Source organism: Bos indicus, chromosome 3, assembly GCF_029378745.1.
Source record: "Bos indicus isolate NIAB-ARS_2022 breed Sahiwal x Tharparkar chromosome 3, NIAB-ARS_B.indTharparkar_mat_pri_1.0, whole genome shotgun sequence".
Taxonomy (NCBI): domain Eukaryota; kingdom Metazoa; phylum Chordata; class Mammalia; order Artiodactyla; family Bovidae; genus Bos; species Bos indicus.
Window position 1 is genome coordinate 27949388 of NC_091762.1, and position 26807 is coordinate 27976194.

Sequence of the window (26807 nt, forward strand, 5' to 3'; positions counted from 1 at the left end):
TTCTGGAAATCTTCTGTATCTTTACTATATAAATACCAATATCCAGTTTTGATACCGTATTCTAGTTTTGCAAGATGTTACTTTGGCGGCAACCTGGGTAAAATGTATGAGTGATCTCTCCGTACTATTTCTTACAACTGCATGTTAATCTGCAATTATCTTTTTTAAAATTTTAAATAAAGAAATGTAATATTAATATTTCATGATCTTTCTGGGAGCTTCCCCACTCTATTCTAAGCCTCCATTCAGCCATATGGCAGGAATTAGATCTCAGTCAATTGAGGGTCTCTCTAATTCCTTATCTCTGGACGAGGAAATGGCAACCCACCCCAGTATTCTTGCCTGGAGAATCCTGTGGACAGAGGAGCCTGGTAGGCTATAGTTAGTCCACAGAGTAGCAAAGGGTCAGATACGACTGAGCGACTGAACACTACTTTCTCATATCTAAGTTTCAGGGAGCTTAACATGATGCCAGTCTTGTGCTTGGTGTCAGCAGGTAGGCTGGTGTCCACCCAGTCCAGCCATGGGTCCACGTGACACTGTTGCACCCTCTTCACCTTTGAGGCTCTGAGTCCACCCAGGTACTCTGCTCGTGCTTCCTCTCAGCTGGAAGCAGGAGAACTTCAGAGGTCATCTCAGGTCATTTTACCAGATACCCTCAATGGACATTCCTACTCCTCAAGTCCATGGGGTAAAGGGATTTGAAGACTGTCTTGGGTACTGGGGACACTGGTCTCCTTTATTCTAAGGTCCCTCAGCCTATCTGGCATCTCTCATGACCCTGCCAAACCCCAGTGGCTGGGGATGGGCTTCAGGCCCCTTAGTAGGAATCTGTTGGTACCCAGTTCTCTTTGTCTCCTTTCTGATTCTGCATTCTCCCAACTCAAATTTTATCTACCCCGAGGGCAGAGAAGGGTGTGCAACAATGGGTGTGGTCTTCCAAAGCTGAGCTCTGGCTCTCGCATTCGTCTCTCCTTGTTTCTGGGAATTCTGCTGAATCATCCTTCTCCTAAGGGTATAAACACAGAATCTCTACATTGCTTCTTGAATTGGTCACAGAGTAACAGGAAGTATGGAAAGAAATCTTGTCAACATATCAAAATAGTGTCCCATGGTATTTTCTAGTCTTGCTACCCTTGACTCACTTACTCTCCTACTTGTCTTTCCCTTCAGCTTGTGGCCCAGGTCCTGGAACACAAAGATATAGGCTTTGTGATGGTGGATGCCAAGAAAGAAGCCAAGCTTGCCAAGAAATTGGGTAAATGTGATTTTTTATATATATATATATCACGAAGAAACAAATGTGTCTTGCAAAAAAAAAAAAAAGGTACAGTCATTTTTTTTCTTGCATGATAACTAGACTTGTTTTTAAATAAATATAAAATGACCTTGTACAGCTTAGTCTTAGCTTAGGGAAGAGTTTCACAAAAAGTAAATACAATTTACTGAATTCAATGATTTCACATTAGACATTTAATATATCTTTGGATCAGTACAAGAAAGAGGGTCTCTTCATGGGAAAATGGACACTAATGGTTCAAACCTTTATTTCCAGCTCTTAGAAAAGGTTAAAAGGTTAGCTTCTTGGCAGGGGATGGGGGAACATAAATTAGGAATTTGTGAGTAACATGTATACACTACATAAAATAAACAACAAGGACCTACTTATAGCATAGGAAACTATACTCAATGTTTTGTAATAACCTATATGGGAAGAGAATCTGAAAAATACATGTATGTATAACTGAATCACTTTGCTGCACATCTGAAACTAACACAACCCTGTATACCAACTATACATTAATTAAGGGGAGGGGGGCTAACCTCACTGACACTGTGATCTCTTTGAGGGAGATCAAATCCCCTCTTCCATCACCTATTCTTTCCTGACCTCTTAGCTGAAGCAGCCTACAAAGGATATCATTAATAGTAGTGACTCTAGGGCCCCAGTTGTTTCTATATCGAAGGCCAAACCCCAGCTGGGCACTGTCACCAAGGATGAGAGGGAGGATTTAGAGGAGGTATGGTTACATGACTGTACAGTGCAAGTTGTAATCTCCTGTGTCAATACATCACGGTCAAGTGCGAGTGCGCTTCAAGATTCTTACACCGCTAATCCCAAGGAGAGAGGATATAGGTTACTCCTTGGTTTGCAAAAACCCCTGGACCTGTACTGACCATTTCACTTTTTCTGCATCACCAGTGAAGGATGGCAAGTAAAAGAGAGCAGGAGGTTATAAAACAGGACCTTTAAAGAAAGGTTAATTGGATTGGGAGTAGTAATCACAAAATACAGAAAAAGATTAGCGGTGGTTCAGTAAACACCTTCAGATATATATGAAAGTTCATTATCTTAGAGAATTGCAAACAACTGCTTCCTATTTTATTTTCAAGACCAGTTTTTTTTTTCAAAAAGATTTAAATTGTAGGAGACAACATTTAGGTTAGATACAAGGCAGACTCATGACTATAAGTGATAATGCATTATTAAGAATGCCTGGAGTATCTCCTTCCCTGGAGACAAGTTAAGAACTTTTTCCCCTTGTGCAAAGCATATTCATCTCTTTCCCTTGTCAAAAGCGAGTTGATGAATTCAGTCCAATACCTCTTGATTTCCTAGTCTTCTCTCTTCCCACTCTTTTAATGAGAATTTGGGAGAATTTCTAGTAAATATAGCTAGAGGAAAACACTAGTGTTCCAGCAAGCTAGAAATTTAGGGAGCACAAGCTCAGCAAGCATTCATAAGAATGGACTGATGGACGTTCTCCCAGTGATGTGATGGGGCTTTAAGTGTCTAAATGAACTTTTAAACGACATGGGGCAGGTTCTTTCTGGTTATTCAATCCCCGAAGTTTACAGGACAGTTGTATCTTGTAAACCTGCTCCTTGAACTCCATCCCCATTTCCATTTGCCAGACTTTGGTCTCTGAACTAATGCAACAATCTCTCACTGGTTTCAGGCTCAGAGAGAAGTCCAACAGCAGGACACTGCTGAGGTTCATCACGCACCCTCTGTGATCAGTCCCTGCCTGCCTCGGGATACCTGGCACACGGCTCCTTTAGATTTACAAGCGGGGCTCCACAGCAGGCTAGGGCTTCTTCAGAAGTGCCCTGGGACATGGTGGGCAGTGGGCCAGCCTCCCTTCCCCTAGAGATTCTGCAGAAGAGTTCATCTGGAGAGAGCATCCTCCAGCTAATTGAGAGTTTGAAAACAATTAATCTAAGGAATTAAGGATGCCATGCAGTTGGAGCAAGTGCCAGCTTCAGCTATTTAGCATTCCTGGGGGGAAATGCAGTTCTTCGGCGAGCATTTGTGAAAGTACACAACAGAGAGCGAGGCAGGCAGGAAAGAAGATGCAGAACCTGCTCTTGCAGCGTTATCAGCAGACTGGGGACAGATGTGCAGAATTCAGCTACAATAGAAAAGCAAGGTGTTCGCTCTGACTGCAAACTTTTATGGGATACCAAGGGGTCCAGACTCCAAGCAAGGTGCTGGAGTCCCAAGAGGACCACAGCCCTTCCCTTCTAGATGGATCGCTGTTAGAGTGAGTACCTGTACACGGAGCTGAGAGCAGATCCATAATGGCAAGGGAGACTGGAGAAGCTCTCTCTTGAAAAATGGGTCATAAGCTAAGACCCACAGGAGGTGACCAAGATGAGTGGTAGTGGTGTCGGTGTAGTGGGAGGTCACTCCAGGCTCAAGGAGAACAACTGCACAGAGAATCATGCACTATGGCCTTTCCTTTCTGCCCCCTTTCACCTCAGCTTTTGGGCAAAAAGCCAAGGGAGTTGTACAGGGATGAAAAGCGAAGTTCTCAAGGGAGCACAGGTCCACTCAAGGGAGAATGTAGAGGACAGGGCTGGCACTAGGCTGTGGAAGGGCTTCATGCCAGGCTACTGAGCCAGATGGGCAGTGGGTGTGAACACTTTCTGATAAGAAGGATGGAGTCAGCAGTGGGTTTTGGAAAATGAAAGCAGTGGCAGAGTGGTGATGAGGTTTTTCTTTGAAGCTAAAGTCCAGGTGGAATTGTGGGGTCCTGACTATTTCATTTTGAGCTCCCACTTTGGGAACCCTTCTGAGGTGTGGTTGCAAGGGAACCAATCTTAGGGTTAATGCTAGTTCCACTGAGCCTGACCCCATGTCACCCAGGAAACCTGAGCCAGACCCTGGCCGACAGGATGGCTCTTCTTTCATCAGGATGATTTTATTTTGGGAACTCTTTGTTTCTTTTAGGTTTTGATGAAGAAGGAAGCCTGTATATTCTTAAGGGTGATCGCACAATTGAGTTTGATGGCGAGTTTGCAGCTGACGTCTTGGTGGAATTTCTCTTGGACGTAAGCTTCTGCGCCCAGTGGCCCTGCGTGGCGCTGTTTGGGTTCAAATACAGGGGGACGTAAGACCCGAAAGTAACAACAGGAAAGGTAGATAACCTGACCTGGTCTAAGAAAGATTTCTCAAGCCTCACAAAAAAACTAAAGCATGCCTACATCACGACAATATTTATGTCTACTCAGCAGCTGGCCCATAAATCACTCCAGAAACTGTTTTATTAGTGACCAGAGGGTCACAAATTAGGACTTTGTAGTAGTAGGATGTTAACTCTCTGAGCAAGTATACACAAACATCCCCAGAATCCCCTTGGCTTTGTTCTAGGGCTTCTGAAGGGAGGTGTAAGGAAGAGAGGAGGATGTTCAGTGGAAGATGGAGGAGGGAGAGGAGTAATAACCTGCTGAGTGACTCTCAGGATAAAGAGAGGCAGGGCTGAGGAGCCCTCCAATACCACATTCCCTCTCAGCCATGGACAGACAACACCCTGGGATCCACGTGCTCAGGCCAATAGAGGAATAGACACTGTACAGATATTTTTTCCATAGCTAAACTCACACTTTCATGAACAGCTGTGAAGTCAAGTTCTTTGGCACTCAGGTGCCTGTGCCGATAAAGACCATCCATACTGGTGATTCCTTATCTACCAGCTAGAACACCGTGGCCTACTGCTTTTTCCCAACTGCCTCCAAAATTCTATGAGAGGGGCAGAAGTAAAGTCGAAGGTTACCTCCTATAAACCAGTGCTCATAGACTCTCATCTCCCTGACCCACGCTGGCAAGCCCTAAAGAAGGCTGAGGGAGGCAACAGAGCAACTGCCCACGTGGCCCTGCCCCGGCTCCGTCAGCTAGAAGGGGGCTTTTAGGTGCAAGTACCTTAAATAATGAGCAGCATCACTAACAAACGGAAGACCAGGGGAGGCAGATTTTAGACTTGACCAAATCAGGGCTCTAGCTCCGTTTCTTTCTGTAAATCAGGTAATTGTGTTGGCTTTGTCCTCAAGCTGACTGTTCTCAAGTTCTCTGACAACTTAGAGGGATGGAATGGGATGGGAGGTGAGAGGGAGGTTCAAGACAGAGGGGACATATGCATACTTATGGCTGATTCGTGTTGTTGTACGGCAGAAAGCAACACAACGTGGTAACACAATTATCCTCCAATTAAAAATAAATTTTTAAAAAGGTCCAGCAGCAGGAGCTGATACACCACATTTCCTCATTCACATCCAATGAGACAGGGAAAAGAATCTGGCCTCCACTGCTCTCTTAAAAGGAAAGTAGAACTTTCCCCCGGCCTTCAAGCTGATGTACTCTGGAGATTCATTGGCCAGAACTGAGTCACGTGCCATTCCTGAATCAATAGCTGGCAAGAGAAATGAGGTTACTCCTAGACCAGGCGGCCTACTTCCATGCGTTAAGGTCAGTTCCTCTAAGAAAGGAAGAAATTTCACCTCACTGGAGAAAGCGAAATGGATCCTGAAGAACTCAGACTAAGTTCACAACTTCCCTCCAAAGCACTCTACACATGCGCCTGACTCTCCTACTGGGCAGGAACAGTTCTTTTATTTGAACATCTTTTGTGTTGTGTGTGTGGTATTCCAGCTCATTGAAGACCCAGTGGAGATCATCAATAGCAAACTGGAAGTCCAAGCCTTTGAGCGCATTGAGGACCACATCAAACTCATTGGCTTTTTCAAGAGTGAGGAATCAGAACGTAAGTTGTCTGTCCACCCCAGCCTGTCAGTCTAAAGGCTCCTTTCCCAACAAGGTGTGTTAGATTATCCAGAAAGAAGATGAGCCATCAGCACATAGAGGGAGAATCTTCTTACACCCTGTGCAATGGGACAAATGAGCAGAAATTATGCAAAACAGGTGGGGGAGCTGAAGGATTATTGAAGTTGGGCCATGTTCTCTGACCTTGAAGGGGGGTCGTGAGTGTTAGATAGATGAGAGAAAAGCGCTTCCTCCACTTTCTCCACCTGCCCATCAACCTGCAGGATTCTCTCCCAACATGGGGTAGAAAGGGCTGTCTCCCTGACATTGGCAGCTCCTGTGGTCAGCAGCTGGAGAGCATCTCAGTCATTTGGAAAGCATTTGAGGAAAGTCTGGGTAGAGATCAGCTTGGCAGCTGCAGCACAATGTGGGAAATTGCTGGTCAACCCCCACTGACCACCAAGGCTGCCTGCAACGGCATGGCCACACCCTTGGGTATATTCCCTTTGAAAGCTTTGTGGCCAGGTTTTGGGTGGGCAGAGGAACATACTGGAGCATCACTACAACCTACAGAGAGGTGACTGGGGTAGCGAGTGGGAACCAGGAAGGGACAGGAAGAGAAGGAACCAGGAAGGCCAACTACTTGAGGACATTTTTTAAAGTGCTTTGGCAGCAAGGGTCCTATGCTGCTGCTGCTAAGTCACTTCAGTTGTGTCCAACTCTGCGACCCCATAGACGGCAGCCCACCAGGCTCCTCCATCCTTGTGATTCTGCAGGCAAGAGCACTGGAGTGGGTTGCCATTTCCTTCTGCAGTGCATGAAAGTGAAAAGTGAAAAGTGGAAGTGAAGTCGCTCAGTTGTGTCTGACTCTTTGTGACCCCATGGACTGCAACCTACCAGGCTCCTCCGTCCATGGGATTTTCCAGGCAAGAGTAGTGGAGTGGGGGTGCCATTGCCTTCCCCCAGGGTCCTATGAGTTAAGGCTTTTTCTTGTGTCTGAGCTGTGGAGAGAGGGACAGTGCTAGTAGGAGTGGGCATAAGTATGAAAGAGAATTGGGCAGCATTAGTACATGGGAGGGTGCAAATAAGGGCTGCTTATGACTAGTCCTGTAATCTCCAAAATGTTTTGAAATGCTTTGTGAAGCCATCTCTGTATTCCATCTGCCAACTGGCTCCCTTAGTCATCGCATCAACAACCCACCTATTTTCTCTCTCTTATGACTCAACACTTTTCTAATTTGCTACATAAAAGGTGACTAGAGATTCACCCTCCTTAAGGGTGCTTTTCTGGAAAGGAGGCTAGCTAAGGACTTTCAACCCAGTTCTTTAGGTGACTTATTTCAATTTTCACATTCCTATATAGAGGCTGGCTACTCTGGGTTCTCCTCCCACCTCCTTCTACTTTCTCCTCTTCCTTTCGTTTCCCTTAATCCTTTTCTGCCTTCCCTGAGCCCCTCAATTGTTTCTATCCATTCCCATCCTGTTTCTCTTTCTTCCTCCATTAAGCTCAGGACAGCATAGATGGAGGGAGGATTGGGATGAAAAGGACATCTTCCAGAGTTTCCCTGATTACAACTGGTTACAAATCCATGCTTTCACAGCCAAGGGCCTGGGTTTGATCCCTGGCCAGGGAACTAAGATCCCACAGGCTGCATAATGTGGCCAAAAAGAGAGAGAGAGAGAGAAGCACATCTTCCACTGTCTACCTTCCTCAACCCTGAATGAATAACAATAATAGCTCCATTCAACTGATGTGTATCATACCCCAGGGCCTGTGCCAGGAGTTTTCTGCAGATGCCTTAGTTTCATTCTCGCAACTAGCCTGTAAGGTAGCTACCATTATTATCAGCATTTCAATGATGAGGATATAAAGGGACAGAAAGGCTGAGTGAACTCACCCAGTATCAAACAGCTAGCAATAATGGTAGAGCCAAGATTTACATCCCAGACAGCCCCAGACAGCTGACTTCAAGGATCATACACTGACCCACTGGGCTGTACTTTCAAGACTGCACAGCTGTGTCAGGTCAAGGCACACACGAAATGTGACCATGCTTGTATGGCACGTAGGGGTAAACTGGAAGAGATTTATTTGGGCTTACAAAAAAATATGTTTTTTCACTTCCTTAATATAATAATTACAAAATAATAGGAAAGATATAAAATATTACATTGTATAAAACTTCCAAGTAAAATATTTATAGATTTTGAATGAAAATCTTGTGCTTGCTTCTAAGAATACACCTTTTGATATCAGGTTTTATGTTTGAAATAGCAATATACAGTTCCTGATCAAGGTTTTAAATGATCTTTTCAAATTCTGCATAGTCACCCTTGACCAGAGACTTTGCTGGCACATGTAGATGGTGGCAAATGACAGGACAACATTCATTTTTTTTCCTTTGATTGATGAAGCATCTTTTCTTGCCGTTGAACAGAATTTAGATAATCTAATCTCTAAATTGTCCTTCAAGGATGTGAACATTCTTTCCATCTAACAGATATTGCGCTTCTTTTCAATGACAAATGTAATGTTAATATTTCTTATGATCATCTGAAAAAATTTCAAACCCAGCCAAGCTTTTCCATACTACATATTTAAAAATAATAATGAAGCATTTGGTTTGGAATATGCAATTATCACTCTACTGGTCTTACAACTTTTTCTTAAGATTTAAATAATAAAGTTACTAGTGAGCCATTTTAACCTCCTTTCTAAGGTTAAATTTTTGCTTTTAAATTGATAAACTTTGTACACTGTATATTTCAGTGTCATTGCAATATTCAGTTAACTTTATTCAGGAGCTCAACAAGGTCCAGCATGTTTTGAAGCCAATAATTTATCCTTTGAAGAGCTTTCAAATCAAACATAATTCACAATTTTTTTCAATTCATCTCTTAGCTCATAAACTTTTAGTAAAACTCCCCTTGCACACTGAGCCTGCTTGAGTATGATACAGCAGAGACAAGTCTTCTGAACCTATTTCTTTACCTGGAACGAAGGAGAGAAGCTTGGTGTTGCTAATGGTAAAGAATCTGTCTGCCAATGCAAGAGATGTGTGTTCAATCCCTGAGTTGGGAAGATCCCCTAGAGTAGGAATTCATTCCAAAAACACTCCAGTATTCTTGCCTGGAAAATTCCATAGGCAGAGGAGCCTAGAGGGCTACAGTTCATGGGGCTGCAAAGAGTCAGCCACAACTGAGCACACACACACACCCACACACACAAGAAGAAAAGGGGCTATGGAGGTTTGGATATTATTTAGGTCACTTTTTCAATTAATTAATTTATGTGGCTGCATCAGGTCTTAGCTGTAGCATGCAGGATCTTCACTGCATCATGCGAGATCTTCCCTTGTGGTATACAGATTCTCCAGTTGCAGCATGTGCGCTCAGTAATTACGCTTCATGGACAGTTGCTCCGCAGCATGTGGGATCTGGGTTCCCTGACTAGGGGTCAAACTCACGTACCCTGTACTGCAAGGTGGATTCTTAACCACTGGGTCACCAGGGAAGTCCCTGGGGTCACTTTTTAAAATAACAATCTTTTATGTGGAATTCATACCAACAGATAAAAGTTTTTTAACAAAGAATTTCTGTGAATAAATACTGCTTGAATATCAAATTTTTCAGAAAGAACTTGACAACACAGTCTTTACACCTTCTTGTCATTACAGCGTCATCATCAGTTCTGAAGCCACAAAGGCCTACAGTCCTCTTTAATGAATCAACTAATTAAATTATTCCCAATTATTATTTTTGAAAGAAATGATTTTTTTAATTTACAAAAACAATAATACATTATGAAAGCCCAGCTAGAATCAGATTGGCTAATTGTTAATATATACAGGCATTAGAAAAAAGAAAGAAGGTAGGAAGATAGAACAGTAGAAAGGGAAGAAGGAAGGCATAAATTGAATAATTCAGAAAATTAAGAAAATCAGTTTTGTCCTCTTTAGAAATACCTAATACCAAATTTTGTTGATAATGTTGATCGTGATGATTATTAGCATAATAAATGGCTATCATACATTCCATTGGTGTTAGCAGAAAAAAATAAACTAAATCAAAAGAAAAAACTAAATATTTTACAGAGCCTCACAAACCAAAGCCAACTTGGACTAAAGTAACAATCACACTGAGATGATCCAGTGGGGAAGTCAGGGGAGCAGCCTCTCTCTAGCTGTGATGCTCACTAGTCTTAGGCACAAAATAACTGTTACTGAGACAGAACATTCACTGAGGGAGCCACTGCTTTCAAATATAATATTAGCTACTCAAAAACCTGAATGGTTGTAGAAAATATCTGGAAAGATTTCTCACTGTAAAAAATTTTTATCTGTCATGCCTCTTGTAACACACCTGTGGCCATTACACAGTGGCAGAAAGCATCGTGTTGTTTTACCAGGCATCCCCGTCTCTCTTTCCTTCTTGCCTTTCAGAAGAGGCCAAGGTCAGTGAGTGGGGAAGCTAGGAGGTGGTAAGGCACCCAGGGAAGCAATTGCTGAGAACCCTGTGTGTTCTGCTGTATTTTGAGGGTGACTGGTCAAGGAAGTGTAATGGCACAGAAGACAAGGGCTTTGCAAATGATCTCAAGCTTTTCTATTGAGCAAGAAAAATGGATAGACAGTGGGGAAACTGGAAGAATTTAAAACATAGGTAGAGTGGAATGGTCTTAGGACAGAAGGCTGCCTAAGACGTTTGGTACCAAATTAGAAGGGATCTGGAAGAACTGGGAGGCTACATCTCCCAGGGACATGAAGGTCCATTTCCAGTTTGAACATGTAACTGTGGATGCTAGTGCTAAGAGAGAATGACAAAAACTTACTGAGGGAGATCAGGTAATGGTTAAGAATACCAAACTAAGGGAAATGTGAAGCTAAAGGGTCAACACCCAGTATGGAAAACTCAGAGTGATAAGGAAGAAAGGTGAGGAAATGCTAAGACACGACTACAGTAAGCCTGAGTTTAAAAGCTGATGTTCAGGAGCCTGTTCAGAAGGGGAAAGATCAAGGTAACTGCAGAGTCAGACTGGGTGCAGCCAGGAAGGACCTGGTCAGCATCAAAACAGCACACGAGGGCAGGAAAAACCTTGGGACCACATGAGATCAGAGCAGAAGACTAGACTGGGTTTCCTAGAAGCCAGCTGCTCTTTGGGTGAGGCTAAAGGCTCAACCGCAGTTAGAAGCCTTGAAACCACAGTTTGAAGCTGGCAAATTACCTTGCTCTACCCTTCTGCATCTTAATAGGGATATAGACTGGCTCCTCAAGTGAAGAAGGGAGATCTTGGGACACAGGTAAAGGCCATTCTTTCTATCAGGACAGAGGTTCCTGGAGGCAAGGAGAGGTTCATCAGGAACAAGAGGTCAGGGAAGGGGGGACAGAGGATTCTGATGGAGCCAACTGCTGCCTTAGAAAGACATAAATAACTCAGGTACGGCTATAACCATTCCACTTTCTTCATTCTCTCACCTTCTCTCTATTCATTATCCAAATCTCTCACCCACCTTCCTCCCCTCCACATAATCCTCTAGCTCATCTCTCAGGTTTTATGATATATTTTCCAACAACCCAACTACTTTTATGAGGAATGAGTTTGTGTAAATTTGCATCAGCTTGTACAGCTGTTCTTGTAGATTTTCCAACCCCTATCTTGCCTGGGCTTATGTGCTTTCCTCTATTCTAACAACCATCACACTGCATTGTGGTCCTATGAGGACCCATAACCCTCCTTGGCTGTGAGCCTTTGAGATCAGTGTACTTGTCTTATTCAACTTGCTGTCCCTTAAGTCAGCATTATTCTTGAAATGTTTTTGATTAAATATTAGAAAATTCTGCCTGCTTCTGGGATTCTAGATAAAGCTTATGCCTCTGACGATGAAGGGATATGAAATTTCATGAAATGGAAAAAAAAGGAAATCTTATTAAAAATGAATGGTAGGATCACTGACTCTCAGGATCGTAGACTTTAGGCAGAATCATCCACACGAGCACCATTTCCATCACCCTCACATATCAGGCAGGAGTATGAATGTCTTTACCAAGCAGCAACTGCCTAGGTGTAGTGAGGCCCAGCATGGCCACACTCACAGGGTCTCATGCTTATCCTGACCCATTTAGATTCAAGTCTGGGGCCAGAGTCAAGTCTAATAGTAGTACAGTCGCTCAGTCCGACTCTTTGAGACCCCATGGACTGTAGCCCGTCAGGCTTCTCTGTCCATGGGATTCTCCAGGAAAGGATACGGGGGTGGGTTGCCATTCGCTTTTCCAGGGGATCTTCCCAACCCAGGAGTTTAACCCGGGTCTCCTACATTACAGGCAGATTCTTTACCATACAAGACGGTAAGCAATCCGCCTGCAATGCAGGAGACCCGGCTTTAATCCTTGGGTCAGGAAGATGCCTTGGAGAAGGGAATGGCTACCCACTCCAGCAGCCTTGCCTGGAGAATTCTATGGACAGAGAATCAAGCCTGGGCTTGGTTAATTTTAAGTCTTCCTCTCAATCAAGGGATCAGAATGAAAAAACAAAACTGAAAAAGAGAAAAAGAAAAACTAGGGTTTACCCAAAGAAGTACTCCTGCTAGGAAGTTTAAAATTCTTCTGTGATGTCGTTTTTGATTGAGTTGCTTTGCATACTAAGTGGGTTTTGGTCTTATATAGTGCTCACTTACACAGCAGGATGCATTCTCTGTAGAGGGTACACTTATAACTAGCAGTGAGTTTGAGAGAAAAACTTCTTTTGGTTTTTCTGTCTCTTGTCCTCTCTTGGATTCACCCAGTTTCCTAAAACACATAAAACTGCGATGAAAAGCTCCTTTCTAGGGGACTTCCCCAGTGGTCCAGTGATTAAGAATCCACCTGCCAATGCAGGAGACACAGCTACATGCCATGGAGCAGCTAAGCCCGTGTGCCACAAGTACTGAAGCCTGTGAGCCCTAGAGCCTGAGCTCTGGGACAAGAGAACCCGCAAGGAGAAGCTTCACACTGCAACAGAGACTAGCCCCCATTTGCTGCAAATGGAGAGAGCCAGGGAGCAGCCGCAAAGACCCAGCGCAAACATAAACAAATAAATAAAAGATCCTTTTTGGGATAGTTGAACGACAGTCCACCCAAATTCCTCGGGATCTAAAGTCAAATGCTTATCTAAATAATATCTATCAAATAACTATCCAATCAGAATTAATTGGCTTCCCACTTTCTCTACATTATTTAAAAAGAGAAATTTCTGATGCAACATGAATCTTGAAAATGTTTCTCCCTTTTTTCTTTTTCCTCTTAGATTACAAGGCGTTTGAAGAAGCAGCTGAACACTTCCAGCCTTATATCAAATTTTTTGCTACTTTCGACAAAGGCGTAAGTACCTAAGAAACCTGTTTAAACACTTTAAAGCTTGAACTTCCCACCACTTATCCTTCTCTTTTAGCAACATTAACACTCCTCCATCCATTAATACATTTGCCAGAAGTGTTAGAAATATGGCATTAAATTACCATTGAATAACAATCGAATACAACAATTATTAATTCAGAGGATGTAAGGATATTTCTGAAAACATACAATAAAAAGAGATGAACCATTCTTTATCACCTTCAACACTAAGAATGGGAAGTGTATGAGCCCAGATGTGCTGGGTCACTGGTCATTGCTTCCTTTTTGTTTAGGGCCATCCTCTCCCTTCCTGGGGTTGTATACCACCCCTCTACTGGGCAAGGATAGGCGATGGATCAGGAGGAGCACAGACCATCTAAAGCCCTGGTGCTTCAGAAAGTTACCCATTCCTGCTCCTCAGGAGATGTCATTGGTGTACTCGGCTATAACTCAGTGGATCTATATTTTCTGCATATGGCAAGTCTTTTTTAAGCCAAAGAACTGCAGAGATATAGGGGCCTTAAATCAGCGGGTAATTTCTTTGGGGCCTACCAAGGTTGGAGTCTCTACTCTTGCTCCAGTTATTAGCAAAAGGGCTATTTATGGTTTTCTCTGTGTTGGGCACAATTTGATATATTGCATCTATACTGTTTCTAATCCTTTAAACAACTCCAAAACAACTCTGAAAAGTAAAAACACCATTTTCCAGATGAGAAAAAAGATTTAGAAAGGTTAAGTAGTATCCAAGGTCTCCAGCGAATTAGTAGTAGTGCTGAGGTCACAGTTTCGGACTCTGTGTACCTAAAATCCATGACCTTTCCTCTGTGCCACACCATTAAGTAGGAGACTCTATCTTCTCTTGAGATTCAGGGTGTACACCCACATACTCACATTCACACATCTGCACAATATACACATAACACACATACACAACACCCACAACATGCATATAATCCCACACAACACACCAATACATACACTCATTCAACACACAAACATAACACATACCTTCTCACATAGTCACACTTATACCCACACGTTTATAACACTAATAAACTCACATCCATACACCACACATACACGTATGCCCCAAACTAAAAGCTCTAAATCGCAATATTTACCAGAACAAATAAACCTAGGACAAAGTTTTGGAGTCTTGATCAAATTCAAGTGGCCAAAGTTGAAAGCAAAAAAGGTAAAAGTTACTCCTAGTGAGGAGTGAGGCTTCCATGAACAGCGTTCATGGGCATTGCTACCACATGGAGTTCAAGTTTTCTTTAAAAAACAAGAGGAAGCCTATAAGTGCTGGAGCAGGGAAGGAGCATAATGAAAAGAGATTGCATTGAATATATATACATAACCACTTCTATGGGTATGACCCCCGTCTGCAAGCCTATAATCCAGAAGAGAGCTCTATAATCTAAGTAATACAATCCAAACTTGAAGAATGCTTACCCTAATTGTGTGGATTAGAGTTGGGAGAGAGCTGGAACACGAATATCAAAATGAATAATAACTGTCATTTATTAAGTACTTTTTATGTGTCAGGCTTTGTGCTAAGAGCTTTGCATAGGTTTTCTCATTTAATCCTCTCAACACTCCTGTATAAGAGGGATTAGGATTCTCAATCCATGGAAGATGAAACCAAGGCAGGGAGAGACTAAATAGATCTGCTCATGGTCACATGGTTAGTAGGTCAGCCTAACTTCAAAGTCAACTGCTCTGTCCTACTGCTCTCAAGAGAAAGAAACAATACATGTCAATGCTTAGCTGCCATCTGGTGCATAGTAAACATTTAGTAAGTGTGAGCCAGTACTGTTGTTAAGAAGAGGCAGTCATCTAAGTCCAGGCGAAGGGAGACTGGGGGTGGGGGGGAGTATTAGTAGAGAAGGGGAGGCCCAGAGAAACATAAAGGAAATTCATCACTCTCGTTTGGTTATAATGGGCTGGGAGGGAACACGGCAGCTCCTGGGTAAGAACTCATCTGAAGGAAGACAGAGTCAGACAGATAAGCTTGGCCAAGCAGGAAGGCCTCAGTTCCTAGAAGGCTAGTCCAATGCTGAACTCAGGGTAGTGTCTGGTTTTAGCTGTGCCTTCCAGCCCAACCATATGTGGCCCATGAAGGTGAGGTCAGGCTATAATTAAAAACTCGCAGGGCTCTTCACTAAAAACTCTGAAAGACACTGAGTCACAAGTGCCCCTGTCATGTAGCCTTGTGGGATTTTATGACATTTACAAAAAGACAGACTCTCTACCTCTATATAGAACACAGAAGAAGAGCTGTGGCACTGGGCAGTCTTGATCATGCTATAAGGTATTTAAGAATTTATAGTCATCAGTTGCAGAGTCGGGGGAACGGTAAGGTCTAGGAGGCATGGCTGTCCCCAGGCTAAGCCTCACTGGTGCCCAGCAGGGGGTGCTAGAGCAGAAGAAGTGGGCAGAAGGACCTGTTAGTGAGACACTCCACTGCAGGGAATGCCAGAGGGACCTGGAAAGGGAGGGGCTTTATAGAGGTTTGAAGTCAGGAGAGGCAAGGGTCCAGGAAACCCTAATACAGTCCCAAAGATGAAGAACCAACTGGCAGAGGTTGAGATGACAAGGGGACCTGGCCACTGTTGAGATGGAGAGAAAGACAAGAGAAGACACACAAACAGCTTAAGATTGCAAGTCTCTGCTTCGGGACAGTAAAGACTGTAAAGCTCCTGAAAACACTAGGAAATCTAGGAAGAAGAATCTATTGAGGAACATAAGATGGGGTCTGAGGTCTAATTTCTACAAGTTGGGAAGACATTCAACTGCAAGGATCTTTCATTTATTTATTTATCCACCCACCTAGCAAGCATTTATTGAGGGCCTTTTATGTGCCAGACACTCTTCCAGATGCCAGGGGCACAACACTGAGCAAACCAGATTTCTGTCCTTGTAGAATTTAGAGTTTGGTATGTGTTGGGGGAAGGAGAAGATGGGAAGACACAAAGTAAGTAAACAAACCAATAAATATATTATGTTAAATACATTATAAGAGTTGGAGAACTGTAATGAGGATGAGATATCAGGGCTGCTGATGTAGAGTTGGGAGTTTACCAGTTTCCAACCACTGTCCGTGTAGGTAAGCCCCAAGGAGCTTTTAAAAGCATTGGTTCTTGGAACTCACATCTGGAAATTTGGGGGTTTTTTTTAGCATTATGGCCAGGCCCAGAAATATGCATTTTCTAAGAGCTCCCTGGGAGATTTCAGCTGGCACACAGGTTTAGGACCAGCACTGATCAATGGATCTTGATTCTGTATCAAGCCACACAAGGGCCCAACCTGCCTGAAGCAAATGGAGCAAGAGTCAGAGGACTGAGGATGGTGTCCATCTATGGCACCTCACAGTCTGAAAAATGGCAGTTCTAATTATCTCATGCCATCTCCCACTGACCTGTTATTTTCTTGGAGTAAACACTGAGAAGCAAAATCATTTGTTTGAACCATCTTGGGCCAAAAGAAGCTGTGATTCTCTAAACAAAGTTGACAGAGAAGACAGATGTTGAGAAGACCTAAATTCATTGAGTTGGTTTCATCTGCAACAATTGAAATGGCTTGCTAACTTGTGGAAAAACATGTTATCAAGATTTATACACGTGCAAATGTCAGAAGAATGGCCATTGTACTTTATAATCTTCTTGCCTTGACAAACTCCATTCCAACTAATTTAAAAAAAAAAAGGACAAAAGAATTCATGATTGAATCTCCTCAGATTTTAATAGTAAAATCCATTCTTACTTAATTGTACCATCCATGAAACAGGTCTGGGTCCCTTGGATATAGTCAGCCCTACTAAATATTTATTGAAGAATCAATCAGTGCCTCAATCAGTCAAGCTTCCTTCAGCCTTTACCATCCAAGATACAATTAAAAGGAAAAGGAAGGAATTATCTGAGATTCAAGATGAGAAAATTCTATGGTAGTGTCGGGTATATAGGGAACGGGCCTATATAGGGGATATTGGCCTCTAGAAAATTCTGCTCAGAGTGCCCAAGATTTAAACTTACAAACATCATATTCCAACTTCACATTCATGGTCTTAACACTTACATCCTTACACACACACACACACACACACACACACACACACACACAGGTGTATCTCCACTGTTTCCCTTAATGGAGGGTGTGATGAGCTGCTTCTCACCTTCAGGAAGCCTTCATTCTGGCAGACTGATCTGCGGGTGAGTTGATGAGAACCTGTTACAAGAGCAATAAGGAAACATCTCCCTACACCATGCACAGTGCCAATCTGATATTTAAAGGAACATAAATTCCTTTCTGTACAATGTCAAGGAAAAGGTAATTTGGAAGGAAATGAAATGGAAAGTTGGAATGGAGGCAAATTGGCAGTTCAGAACACTCCACTTGAACAATTCACCCTCAAATTGTGCCTCAAGCTCATCATTTGTAAAATAAGTAAAATAATAGCTCTGACCTCGTACAAAGTGGAGATTCAAAAATAATCAACTTTAAACACTTTGCAACAGTAACTGGCACACAGCAAGCACTCCATGTGTTTGCTATGATTTGTTTTTGTTCATCTGGTCACCTCCTACAAACACAGTTCCCTTGTTCCTAAGATATGTGGTAGGTGAACTCAGAACACCAGAATCCAATGTCATTTTCAAGCTCATTCTGCGAGGGCCTTTGTGAAGAACTGTGTGTAAGCCCAACCCATGGTTGTACGGTTGCTCTTTCCTCCCCTTTCCCTAACCACATTCCCCACCCCATCATCCACACCACCCCCATACCATAGAAGAGGGAAAAAAGAGAAAACCCCACACCTTTTTGTCCCTTAAAGCAAAATCAACATCACCATTAAATCCCTTTGACAGACTTTGGCTCTTAACACAGCTGTTTTTGTTAGCTCTTGAGTAGCATGTGAGTGTTGCTTTCCCTTAAGTCCTTAAAAAACATCTTTACGGAATACAGTGACCCGGAATTAATAGCAAGTGATGACAAAAGCCATAGGGATACCAGTGTTGGCTCAGAATGGACCTCCTTGTGTAACCGCTTATGTAACACCCAGTCCCCCGCCTCCCCAGTTAGTCATGGCTGCCCTGGGCCTCTGCACCGTTGGTTACCACCACAGGGCGTCAGCTCTTAGGCAATTCCTCTTTAGCTTCAAGGGAACCACTGTTCATCCCTGTGCTTTCTGGGACCACAGCTCTGAACTCGAAAAGAATGGCATTTGGTTTTCTACAGAGCGTTGCACATTCCAAGCCTCTCGAATCATTTCACAAAAGGAGACGTGAGTTCAGCAGCTCTGCCGGTGAACACAGCAACCATTCTGTCCTGACCAGACTGCACAGCCATGTTAATCAAGAGAGCACACAGCTCCCAGTCTATAGGCGGGCTCCCTGTGCTTTCTATTTGACACAGGGTAAGCCACTCATCCTCACTTGCTGGGTACTCTCCCAGCATGAGCCCTGCAAGTCTGAATCCTGGGAAACCCCTCCACCCTGGACAAACCAGGATGGCAAGTCACCTTCTGACAGGTAACCAACCAGGCAGTTTCCAGAGGCTCAGAAACCATCAGACACACCCAGGACTGAGAGACAGCCCTCAGGCCAATGCTTCAGCTGAAATAGTAATTACAGTTTATGAGCTGATCGGGGACAGACTAATGGGTTGGCCTCTGATTCTGAGTACCTGTGTACTTTACATGGTTTCCATCAACTGCCTGGTCTATCAAAATCGGTTCAATTAAATCCATGCATCCCAGGACACTGAACATGATCTGCTGACATTTGCTTCCTCCTCCAGGCCCTGGCAAACACAGTTCAGTGATGGTGATTATGGAATTAAATTTCCCACCTTCCATTCTGACTGCTCTCTGGCCCTGACTGGATCTCATCTGCCAGAGAGGATTTTTCCTCTCTATCTGTCCTTTGATCACAAAAGGAGGTGGGTCTGGCCAGGCCTAGGTGTTGAGTTCCTATCATTTCAACATTTAAGTTAAAACCACACATACACTCCCATGTCTTTTGCAGAGAACACACAGACTTGTAGCTGGACAACCCACTGCTACTCTAGACTGCTGTTCAAGGAAACTATTGTCTTGCTTCTAATTGTTCCAGGTTGCAAAGAAATTGTCCTTGAAGATGAATGAGGTTGACTTCTACGAGCCATTTATGGACGAGCCCATTGCCATCCCTGACAAACCCTACACAGAAGAGGAGCTCGTGGAGTTTGTGAAAGAGCACCAAAGGTGTGCCCCAGATGGCACGCAGGGAGTGGCAGCAGGGGGGATCCAGGGCCTGGGGGATGGAGACAAGCCTCTCAGTCCCACCGTTTCAGACCCCGAAGAGCAACAACCTGGAGTTAGTACCCCAGCAGAACTGAACTTGGCAGTGTGGCTTTGTTGGTCACTGATCAGTGGCTCCATTTTCTGAATATGGGTTTACATTTCCAAGCAAAGTTAGACCACCTCCTCGCAGTGAAGAAATCACCTCATACAGTAAGATGTCACAAGTAAAATTCCACAATGATAATGATAGTGATTTAATGTTAGCATCCTAAAGTATGATGCCAGGGGCTTTGGGAAGCTATTTTACCTAATCTTCAACATTATGGGGGATATAACAAATTATATCTGAATTTTACAGATCAAGGAATTGGGCTCAGGGTAGTTGAGTAATGAAGCCAAGGATGAACATTTTGTGCATAGAACTTCTGGGAGAGGAATATTTGATACCATTAGCACTAGTATGGATCAGCATACTTTTTTTGTAAAGGGCCAGAAAATAAATATTGCAGGCTTTGTGGGCCAGATGGTCTCTGCTGCAAGCACTCAATTCCACCGTTGTAGTGAGCAAACAGTCATGGGCCATATGTAAACAAATGTGTGTGGCTGTGTCCCAACAGAAGTTTATTTATAAAAACAGCAGCCTTGGCTGGATTGGACCTTCCATCTGTATTTAGTCTGCTGACCTCAGCTCTTAAGGGAGAGACAATACCAGAACATGGAACATGGTGGTGGGCTTACCGCCTCATCCACCCACCCTCCCCTCCTCACGGTCACACGGGCTCACTGAACGTGGAGCATAATGACTCCATCACTGGGTTGGCCTTGGTCCCCACAGGGAAGCAGCACTCGGATGAATAAATACCAACAAGGCTAACAGTATTTGCCAACATTCAAAAAGAAGTTGAAACTGAGCAAAAGATAGATCCGACCTGCTCCTCCAAACATTCCCTCAAGGGCTTTTGATGGATCACCCTGGTGATAAAACTTCTGTAGCTCTGGGCTGTTTCCTCTCCTGGGTCTCCTGATTCTGGGCCTGCTCAGGGTTCTCAGGAGTGTCCCCTATCAGTGAAAAGGGAAAGGGCTTCTTGGCCCGGGCATAAGTGACCCCATTCCCTGTGACCCATTATCTGTGATAGACTTTATAATCCTGGGCTCAAATGGGCCTATGAATAAACCTCTAGGCCCAGCTCTGTGTCACACACAACAGGGTCGATCTGCTGTTTCCTTAAGAGAGAAAACAATTATGTCGGACTTGGGAAAGTGAACCAACATCTTATCCTACATTTCACTATGCTGGGGCTTTGGTGTCAGCTGAGGTCATCTCTATTCAAGGAAGTTTATCTTTTTTTTTTTCCCCCCAGACCCACTCTACGTCGCCTGCGCCCAGAAGATATGTTTGAAACATGGGTAAGAAAGTGGCAAACTCTTTCTGCCTTGCAGAGATGAGTACATTCCCCAAGAGGAATACCCCTTTGAGTTCCAAACCTCAAACCAAGTCTTACTTGCCTGGAGTGGGTGTCTGGGGTGGTGGGGAATTTGACATGTGGACAGCATCACACTGAGTTACAACTCCGTTCCCCTGGGCTGGCCACTAGGCAAAATTACTCTATCTCTGAGCTCATTTCCTAGAGTGACTACTGGCTTTCATTCACTGGCCACCAGAAACCCAAGGTCACAGGTAGAAGCAGCTCAGACCACGCATTTCAGACTTGGGCTCAAGTTCAGAATCTGCCACCTATTAGCTTTGTGAAAGTGAAAGACAGTGAAAGTTAAGTCACTCAGTCGTGTCTGACTCTTTGCGACCCCGTGGACTGTAGCCCACCAGGCTCCTCCATCCATTGGATTCTCCAGGCAAGAGTACTGGAGTGGGTTGCCATTTCCTTCTCCAGAGAATCTTCCCAACCCAGGGATCGAACCCAGGTCTCCCGCATTGTGGGCAGACGCTTTAACCTCTGAGCCGCTTTGTGTCCTACCTTAAATCACGTGGCCTTTCTGAGCTTTAGCTCCTGCGTCTAAAATCAGGCTTATTGTGGGGATGAAAGGTGTGAAGAACCCAGACACAGTAGGTCCTCCATCAGTGCGTGGTAGCTGTTTTTGTAAATAGCAACTCAAGGCACTGAAAAGTGCCAAGTCAGATTGTCCCCGAGGTCTGTGTCAGACAATATGTCAGGTGGGTTGGCACTATAAAGAGGGCCAGAATTCAGTAAACAGTCACAACCAAAGTCTGTGAAGCTGTTTTCAAAGCATTTCACGTGCCCCTTGGATCTCTCAACAGTTCTGGAAAGTGATATAAAACAAGTAGTATTTTAGCTTCCTAGAAAAACTGACAATCACACAGATTAAATCAATTACTCAAAGATATATAACTAATAAGCATTAGATCTGGGGACTTAAATTTAGACCACCTGGAACCAAATCTCTTGTTTTCTCCAGCACATATCCTAGAGGGGACCATGTCCCCATAAGGCAACATTTTGGTGGAGAGGGAGAGAAGGGTTGGTGGTAGGGAGAAAGAGATTAACATGGAAGCCTGTGTTTACTAATTCTCTAATTTAGAGTCTAAAGTGACAGCTGAACAGAATCATGGAGTAACTTGACACTCTCTGTTTTACTGGCATGTAACTTCTTTGGATATCTGAAGGTAAAACAAACATTTCACACCAAAGGCAAATAATTCAGTCTGGAGGAGTGGACTATTTAAGAGCAACACAGCACAATAGAAACATCTTTTCCTAATATTTAAACCTTTCAAAATTTAGGAGGTCTTGTTATTGGATTTTAAAATAACAAAAATGGTATAACAATGATTTAAAAATAATATTCCTTTTTAAAAATATTCTCACCTTTCACTTAAAACAATTTCAGACCTATAAAAAACAGTGTAACAAATTTCATGACCTCTTTAGCCAGATTCCCCAAATGTTAACATTTGGCTTTATTACATTCTCTTGATATAGAATTTTTCTGAACTGTTTGAGAGTAAATAGCAGACCCAATTCCCTTTTGCTCCTAAACACTTCAGAAGTTGTATAAAAACAAGAACTTTTTCTTACATAATCAGTGTGTGCATGCATGCAAAATTGCTTCAGTCGTATCCAATTCTTTGTAACCCTATGGACCTTAGCCCGTCGGGTTCCTCTGTCCATGGGATTCTCCAGGCACGAATACTGGAGTGGGTTGCCGTGCCCTTCTCCAGGGAATCTTCCCGACCCAGGAATCAAACCAGAGTCTCTTGCGTCTCCCGTTTAGGCAGGCAGGTTCTTTACTACGAGTGCCATGTGCGATGCCCACAGAATCACAGTATGCTTATCCAAAGCAGGAAGTTAATACTAATACCATTCCATGTTTAAATTGACCAGTCGTCACTAATATCCTATAGCAAGAGAAAACATTTGTTTTTTCCTGGCGAATGATCCAAACTTTGATCCAAGGCTTGTGTTTGATTGTTATGTTTTTTAGTTGCCTTTAATCTGGAATAGGTTGTTGGTCTGTCTTTGTCTTTCATGAGACAAGGTACCATTTCAAATTGAGAGTGATTACTACTGTTCTGTTCAGCTATGCCTTTATCTTTAATTCTTGTTTTGTTCATTCTTAAGAGATAAGTCTCTAGGCTCCTGGAAGGGAAACGCTGCAAAATTGTAGAATCCTTCTCTCAGGCCTGTCCTCACTGAGAGAGCAGTATCCCACCCAAAACCACACCACCATTGTAGGACAGTCCTGCCCCCTCCTTCTGATCATGGACATCTCTCAAATCACCCCCCTGCACACTGCTCTGAAGAAATACTCCCTCTCCCGTATCAGAGGCAGATATTCAGAAAGGAAGTTTGCCATCTGGCTTCACTGGAACCCAGTCTGCTTTCTTTTCACTTAATGAATAAGTTATAGCTTTTGCTATACTATAAAATAAAAGTGATGGCTCACACTTTCCACATTAGTATATATTCAATTGCTTTCTAATTGGAAAGGGGCTGTGTATTGAATTCAACCAGGCAGAGAAAAGGGCAACCAGAAGGGTTTATTTAGTCCTTTCCAACAGCCCATCGTGGAATATCCATATGACATCCCCAGAAGCCCTAGCCAACCCCTCATCCAAGTCTCCAACTAGGGAGACAGGGCAGGACAGGCCACCCAGGGTTATCTTCGCATCCTGAAAGAGGAACAGAAATCAAACTGTCAGAAGGATCTTGGGGAAGCCACTCGGTCCCTATCCCATCCACATGTACCCACTTTCAGGGGCTCTTTGGCCACAGCAACTTACACTGCACAGGCTGGGGAAAGTGACCAATTCGTGAACTTCAAAATCTTAATCTTCAACACCCACTTGCTTAGACATTGCAAGATATTTAAATAAAATAGAAAAACCAGGTAGGGCTAAAGCAACCATTGACTGGCTTCTCTCCCCAACTGTACAGGTTTTTACAGCAGTAAATCACAGAAAATATAACTTATTATTCCCAAAATACTGGGAATATTTGCTGTGTGTAAATCAGATAGCTATTTATTTACTTAGAATATTCAGCGAGTGTCCAGACTCAGTGCTGACTTGTCCCTCTGCTTTGAGACTCTGCCTCCCCACCGGCCCTCCATCCTAGCCAGTTGTCAGCCACAGTCCTCGGCAAAAGCCTACAGAAATTGGGACTCAGCAGTTCTTTCTGAAAGAATCTTCCCTTGGTTGCAACAGGAAAGTCGTTCCCAGAGGGGGTCAGGGATCTCCTCCAGGGAACCCGTACATCACTGATTGCCCCTTAGTTAGGGAATCACAGTTTTAACTATTTTTCTTCTCTCTGCATCTCTTCATTCAACATGAGAGCAAACGTTCAACAGAGACTAGAAGGAAACAGAGTTAAATATGAACAATGGTAATATCTGATTGATGGGTAACTGATGTTCCATTTCTCCTTGGTATCTCTAATATTTGCTAATTTTCTTCAAGAGGTATGTAAGATTTTTATCACTATACTCTTTTTATAAAAAAAAATTCAACAGACATTAAGAAGAACCTATTACATTGTGCTAATCACGTTATAAAAATAAGCATTGCTGTCCTGTCCTTAGGAATTCAGGGTTGAGTAGACGAAACAGCCCCAGTAATAAGAGAACACCAGTCCCGTACGTTTGCTGCTATGACAGAGGGACATACAAAGTGCTAGCAACTCTACACTAAGGTAGTCATCACAGTAACTCCCAAATTTCCACTGCTTTGGGGGATCTGGTGCTCAGACACTTGGCCTAAAAGCCCCTCCTTGGCCTCTTTCAACTTAAGAAAGACCAGCATTTGCAACATCTTCTGCAAAGCCTGTGGAGAGACGATAGATTAGCAGAGCCCATTCTCTCTCTTGTCGGTCATGTCAGGAAAAATTTTCCTCTACCCTCTTAGGTCTATTTCTTAGGCCCTGCAAATGAAACTGATAAAAGATTGGCAAGAGGTAAAAACCACAAATTTAATTAGCTATTCATGCATGGGAGAAACGTGACGCAAGGAGGGGCTTATACACCATCTTAATGGGGAATGGGGGTGGGGTGGGGGGCAGAGGAGCACTTCTGGGAGAACAAAATGACTTTTTTTGAATGATAAATGGGCCCTTAGGAGAATAGATGGCAGATACGATAATTTTGTGATAATGTCTGTCTGAGTGATGACAACTGAGTTCTTGGGGAGGCTCTGCTTTTAGGCAGATAAAGGATTTCAGGAATTCAGATGCCTTCAGCCAAAACAGTTTTATGTCACAGTGGCCTATTTGCGACCCCGTCATTGAGAAAGAAAAGGAATGGACTTTGGGGTCAGACAGAGCTGGCTTGAATCCCAGTTGTCATGTACCATCTCCATGGCTTTAGGTAAGTCACTCAATTCTTGAAGCATTAAATAGGAATCAGACTTTGAGATTCAGAAATAATGTATTTACAAAGTACCAATACATTGTGTGGCAAGTGGCAAATATCATTGTTGCCATTTTCACCATCATTATTATTTTAAGCCATAATCCCTTCCTTCAGAGAGCCTGCCATCCAGTTGAGAGAGATTTGTGCAATTAAAAAGGTTATTTTCAAGGCAATGTGATGACTAACTGCGTGATCTGCACAGCAAAGCCTGTGGGGTTCAGAGAAAGCCCCTGGGGTGTTCTCAGGCCAGTGCATGGTCAGCTTGGCTCTTCCCTCACCTTGCACATTGGATTTACACTGAGTAGCCCTGATTTACCGGCCTGACCATGGATTCTTGCTCTGTGAGATTACGGAAAATACCTGGCACTGAAAAGCAACTGCCTCTTTGCAGGTATTCAATACAGGTTTGTGTGCTGAATCTTTGAGATCCATAAAGAAAAAGGCTCTTTCTCTGGGTTATGGTTCTTCATCCAGGGGCCATTGCAGGCCTGGGAGTGACAGCCATATTAGCAAATTAACATGGATTCTTAATTCTAAAACTAATTTCTAAATGCACTGTAGAAGGGTACACAGAAATGCAGCCTTCTTCCTAGAGTTAACACTGCTTACTTCCAACTGATGACAGGAGACAGAGTCACAGGGTAGCCTAATGAGAACTGATCAGGATATTCTGTCTGGCGATAATAGCAAATGTAAAACAGGGAAAGCTCAGACTCCCCTTCTGGTTGCCGTCAGATTTGTGTAATAAACCTGTACTCACGTATGCGTGCACACACATATCTGTAAAATTCAATTCCCCAGAGTCTGACCATGGCAGTGCCCACTCTCTTGTTTTTAATAATAATATTTTCCATGTAATCTCTCTTAGACCATTTGGAGGTTTTTGTCCATTCCAAACTCAAAGGAAAAAAAATTAGCATTTAGATAGGATTGCACCAGCATTAAAATCAACTGAAATGGAAACAGAGATCATGAGAGGTTTGAGATGCCTAGAGTTTTTTTTTTTTTTTTCCCTAGGATGATTCCAATATGACATTCAGGGCACAGTGAATCCCTCGGCCGGTGTCAGTGATAATCATATTCACTTAGATTTGTCCCTGGTGCCCCATTCTCACACGGCTTCCTCGCCAGGTCTCCTGAGGCTCACATTTCTCATAAGAGGGGCCCCTCCAAGCTCCTGCTGCTCCTTCTGCAGGAATAATCAGTGCAGAGACACAGGGTGCATATATGGTCCTTTCT

General features: G+C 43.4%; 1 protein-coding gene across 1 annotated transcript in view; it reads left to right on the top strand.

Moving 5' to 3' along the window:
• Positions 1-26807, top strand: part of CASQ2 (calsequestrin 2) — a 71066-nt gene that overhangs the window by 24594 nt on the left and 19665 nt on the right. Inside the window, exons 2-7 of the mRNA XM_019956744.2 lie at positions 1174-1258; positions 4235-4335; positions 5930-6041; positions 13320-13393; positions 19519-19649; positions 21050-21095. Of these exons, the coding sequence (XP_019812303.2) occupies positions 1174-1258; positions 4235-4335; positions 5930-6041; positions 13320-13393; positions 19519-19649; positions 21050-21095 (549 nt within the window). The remainder of the gene's footprint in view (positions 1-1173; positions 1259-4234; positions 4336-5929; positions 6042-13319; positions 13394-19518; positions 19650-21049; positions 21096-26807) is intronic.